This window comes from Gavia stellata, chromosome 4 (assembly GCF_030936135.1).
Source record: "Gavia stellata isolate bGavSte3 chromosome 4, bGavSte3.hap2, whole genome shotgun sequence".
NCBI classification, from domain to species: Eukaryota; Metazoa; Chordata; class Aves; order Gaviiformes; family Gaviidae; genus Gavia; species Gavia stellata.
Window position 1 is genome coordinate 15,442,454 of NC_082597.1, and position 5,174 is coordinate 15,447,627.

Here is a 5,174-nt window from a genome sequence, read left to right on the forward strand (position 1 = left end):
AGGGGTCAACACTGAGCAGTTACAGGACCTATCTCACAGCCTTCTGTGGCAATTAAGGTCATAACAGTCAAAAAGCTATTCAGCGTTAAAAAGCACTGTAATTTTTTCTTTTTCTTGTGTCATCATCTTAATACTCTTCAAACAAAAGCCTGCAAGTAAGCTACAATGTGATAGAACTCTCCTAGCCAATTCTAGAAGAGAAATCCTGCAGTTCCTTTGAAGCACATTGTTACCAGCAACAATGGAAGTTGCTCTATAAAGCTATGACCCAGCAGAGAAGAGTCCTCCGAAGAACCACAGTTAAAAAAAAAAAAAACACCACACCGCTTTAGATTCAAAACCAAGTCACAATTTTCACGTAGTGAACAAGTGTTCACTACAGGGAACTTGGAGAATTTCCACCTCTCAAATCAACATTTTCATGTGCCGCTGCTGTGCATTTGATGTGCATCACAGATACTGCACAGCTCTAACACACTAGTATATGCTGTAGCAGTTGAATTCAAAGCAAGGCTAGGAACAGGACAAAAACAGATACTTTACTTGACATTGTCTTCTGAAATAATGTCCGATGCTGGCTTTACTTTGGGTGCCTAAATTACTTAGCCATATACAAGGAGACTTAAAAACTTGAAAGGAGTTTCCCTTTCATAAAGAAGCACAGAACAGAGTAGGAGGTCTCCATAGCATAAAAGTGGTTTGAAGAGAAAAGAAAACATACGTAGCAGAAAAGAAATGATGGCTCTGTTGTCTACCGCAGCAAAACCACTGTTTCCCGAGGCAACTGAACAGATTGGGCCATTGCATCTGGAAATGCCGACTCAGTATGGCAAATGGCCAGCTACTGACTGTGCACCCTGACTTAACAGTAGCCAGTTTCTTCAGCAAGCACGAGAAGAGTACCAGTTCTGTGCTTACTAAGTGTCTGTGAAAGCAAACTTTTGACAAACTCATTCAGCAAGATATCTGAAGGCAGCCCCGCTAAGAAGTGTATTAAACACTGTACCATCTAAGTAGAACAGAAGTTTATTAATAACCTTGTGGTTAAGACTTAACTGAAAGCTACAAAAACAATTTTGAACCTAGAGTTACGATAAAATTTTAAGCTATTTCTGTTTTGAAAGTGGCAAAACAAATCCATGTAATGTTACAAACTGACTTTCAAAAGGAAACAAGGGAACCAATCCAATCAGACCACATATCTTGCGCTTAAAATTTGTTTCCATTGCAATAACTCCAAATTCACACAACTGAAAGCATAATGCAGCTTTCATACAACGGTGGAGGAAACAGCGGTAGCAGAACAGGATGTGAACAAAAGTTAGCTGTCAAAGCCTGACAACCACTACACCAGTATTTCATCGTATGTTATTTTTACCCATCTCAAAGGGGAAAAAAGCCCATTCATCATAACTAAAAAGACCCTCCAGGGTCAGGGATGTATTATCATTTCTTTCTACAGAAATCAGAAAGAAAAATTACCTTGCCCCTTGAATCATTTACGGTAGCACACAGCAACATCTTTACCCCATCACATATATATCCATCCATCCACCATACCCTGCTTCCCAGTTCTAAAGACTGGCCGACTAGGAGTGGAAGATAAGGACTATCAGGATGTATGTTTCCCTGTCAGAACCCCAAGCAACAAAAATAAAGACAAGGATCTATTGGTGACTTAAATGAGTCACCAATAAAGTCTCACTGAACAAAATACAGTAAAAGTTAGTAAGCGAAGCATGTAATCCTACAAGGAAAAAAAATAAAATAGGGAGGAGTCCAAAGCCACATTATCCTAGGAAAGAATAGTTAAAGTGGGAACACTATAAAGATGGAAGAACGTTCTTACATGGTTCACTGAAAACAGGTATCGTGAGAATGAGAAAAGATGAACTGGACAGTGACAAGAACATGAACGGTTAGCAGAAGACAGGGGTAAAAAAAAAAAAAAACACCACTGTGACTTCTGTCCGTTTCTGCAAGACCAGCAGAGATTTAAACAAAACAAAAAAAAATACCAGTATTGGCATTGCTGGCAATTAGACACATCTGGGAACGGGAAATAAGCCGACGGTACCGGGCAGGAGACAGAGAGCAGGATAGGTGTATCAGGCTGTTAGCAGGATAAGAAAAAGGACTGCCTATAAATGGGACAATGCCACCAGAAAGAAACCACAGAAGAGAAAGCACAAGGAGATAAAGAAGACCATGAAGATGAGAGGATTGGAGGGTGATTCAAAAGGGACACGAGGGCTGTAAAGACCAACTCTGTGCAGATCCCCGACAAACAAGGGTTTCTCAGAGACGAGCGCCGCAGCGATCCCCAGGGCGAGGCCGGAGTGCCCGGCGCGGGTTTCCACAGGGGAGGAAGGCCGGCCGGTGTGGCGCGGGGAGGCCCTGCCCGAAGGAGGCTGAGCCCGGGGCCAGGCTGGGGGACGGTCCCCGGGGGGGACGTGCCGACACCCGCCGTGGGAGGGCCCGGCCCCGGTGCGGGGATGGGGGGGGGGGCGTGTGCTCTGCCGTGGCAGCTGCCGTCTGTCCCGGCGGCAGCGGGGCAGCTTCCCCGTGAAAGCCAGCAGTGGGGCCGGGCCGCGGGACTGCCCTGACAGGCGTTAGGGGGCGGCGGTGAGGAAGCGTGAGGGAAGGACGGACAACGAAGCTGTCCCGGGGGGAGGCTCCGTCCCAGCGGGCCGGGGGTCCCCGTACTCACTTTTTGTGAGGCGGCGGGTGCTTGTCCCTCCTGCCGGCTGCCGCGGACTGCTTGGGCCGCCGCCTGCGGGCCTGCAGGGCCAGCACTGCCGGGGAGAAGAGAACAGCCGGCAGCCGGCGTGAGCGGCGGCCGCGCAGCCCCCCCGCTCCCGCCCCGCCGCCCGGCACAGCACGGTACCTTTGCGCGAGTTCATCGCCCCGCGCCGCACGCTCCCCGGCGGGCGCGCCGCTCCCCGCCTTGCCCGCCGCCGCCGCCACCGCTCGCCAGTCACGGCCGGGCACCGGCCGGCAGCAGCGGCACCCCCGCCCCGCCGCCAACTGCGCAGGCGCAGCCCTGCCAGCGGGGCCGCGGCCGGAAAGGCGGGGGCGGGGCGGCGGCAGGTGGCGGCGCGGGCCGGCGGGAGTGCACCTGAGGCGCGGAGCGGACTCTCAGCGCCCGGCCCGGCCCGGCCCCTCAGCGCCAGGTTATACAGGCGGGAGAGGGGCCAGCTTTGGCCTCTGACCAGCCGCTGACCCTTCCACAGGTCCGTGTCTGTTACGGGGCTGCCGCCGAGGTGGGCTTTGTCAGGTCGTCGAACCAACTGAAATTAATTTTGCCAAACACCGCTTCCCTCCCCGGACGCCTTGGCTGGTGCTCAGAGTAGGGAGGTGATCCGCCCTGTTGCCGCGAAGCGCTGGGAGCTGTGCCAAGAGAAGGAGAGAACCGGGAGGGGTGGAGGTGGTGATGTGCCTCCTTGGCAGCAGGCGGGGCAAGATCAGCTTTAGCTTGTCGCAAGGCCTGTGTGGGGTTAGATGCCAGAACCAATTAACCTCAGGACACAAATCCAGGGAAATTAGATTTCCTTAATTCTGATTCTCACTAAGTTATTTGATTGTCACGATGGACAGCTCTTGGCAATTGTTTTTTTTTCCTGCCAATGACGTCTCGTTCCCCATGATACCAGGCTCTTCAGATTAGGCCTAGTTATGACCTGTTGAAAACTGCCACTTCTTATCCGTGCTGCGCATAGCATGGCTCAATTTCTGACAGCATTATGAGTGAAATTTTATGTCATCTGTAACTTAAGCTTGGTGCAGAAGTTGACCTGGGTCATACCAAAAACTTCAATATGAGTGTGAGGCTTGTCTGGCATATCTTGTATCTTCAGGTGGGACTGGAATTCAAAGGCATAGTAACTAAAAGATAACAGGGGACCATCATTACATTTTGAGGCAGAACTGCCTCCCTAAATGGCAAGACAAAGAATCCATAAGGATGAAGATCTAAAAGCAGCTGTGGTCAAGGTATTATGAGAGTGAAGGAAACTAGCAGTAATCACTGGTCTTAAGTAATTGGATCATTGAGATTTCAGCTAGACAGAAAATTGAATTCCTAGTTATGGCTAGTTCAGCTTAGGAGTGGGAGAGGAACAGAAAGATAAAGCTAGACAATTCAAAAGAGGAGGTACCACAATGTGTAATACTTTTTTGTCTGACTAGAGAGCCTGGTGAACAGAAAACAATAGGACCATAAAGTTCCTAAATTAAAGCTCTCAAGAGGCAGCACGGCTGCATTTCTAAATCAAAACATTTTCTGTGTCCCATCCTCCATCATAAAAGAACACAAGAAAAACATTTCCAGTATAAACTACTACTCAAGTAATGTGCAATGTTGGTATGTTACATGTCTCCCTTGTTGTGGTTAGTCTTTTCGTGATAGTTCAGTGTGATAGGTCGGGCAGCAGAACACTGTGCTGAAGTTTTGAAGGCTTTCTGCTTAGAAAGTTTAGATGCATGAAAAATAGTAATAGTTGAATGTTAAAAAGCAGATTACATATTTACCCTTTGTTTCCAGGCTAACTTTAACTTCACTGGTTCAGCTGTGCTCCTGTATGAATATACTTGTGCCTGTACAGAGGATGGTAGAAACAAACAGCTGATGATGGAGAAAATGGTGAGACTTTTTTCTTTTATCAGAGGAGTCGTTGGCTTAAAGTTAACCTTGTAGCTATGGCTATAGAGCAGAAACCACATCAGGGTCCCAATCATCTTTTCAGCCACTCGTGTGCAATTCTATTTACTTCAATAGGAGGTCTGCATGTAGAACTGATTGGACAAGTGGGTCTTAGATAAGTACGGTGAGCTTTACTTCCATCAATAGGATTATAAATTCGTCAAATCTGGAGTCAGGAAGGAATTTCCCTCAAAGGCATAATGTCAGCAACATAATCAGGGCAAGGGAACAATCTGCTAGCGCACAGAGAAGGAATTATGTTAGGACTGGGTGGGTGTACGCTACACAGTCAATTTCTTTCCATTCTAATGGGCACATATTTTGGGACTGAATTCTTCCTGGTTTTTGTTGTTTCCTCCCCACCCCACCCCCACTGAAGAGCCATTCAGAAGATGTTCATGCAGAAGTGCAAAAAAGTCACTGAGACTCTATATGTATGTATAGAGGATTCCCATGTGCAATTATTCGCCAT

The 5,174-nt window shown here is 48.1% G+C and overlaps 1 protein-coding gene across 1 annotated transcript in view; it reads right to left on the reverse strand.

Moving 5' to 3' along the window:
* Window positions 1–2,903, reverse strand: part of SRPK2 (SRSF protein kinase 2) — a 164,932-nt gene extending 162,029 nt beyond the window's left edge. Inside the window, exons 1-2 of the mRNA XM_059816185.1 lie at window positions 2,888–2,903; window positions 2,711–2,795 (exon numbers count right to left, since the gene is read on the reverse strand). Of these exons, the coding sequence (XP_059672168.1) occupies window positions 2,711–2,795; window positions 2,888–2,903 (101 nt within the window). The remainder of the gene's footprint in view (window positions 1–2,710; window positions 2,796–2,887) is intronic.
* Window positions 2,904–5,174: the final 2,271 nt, after the last annotated feature.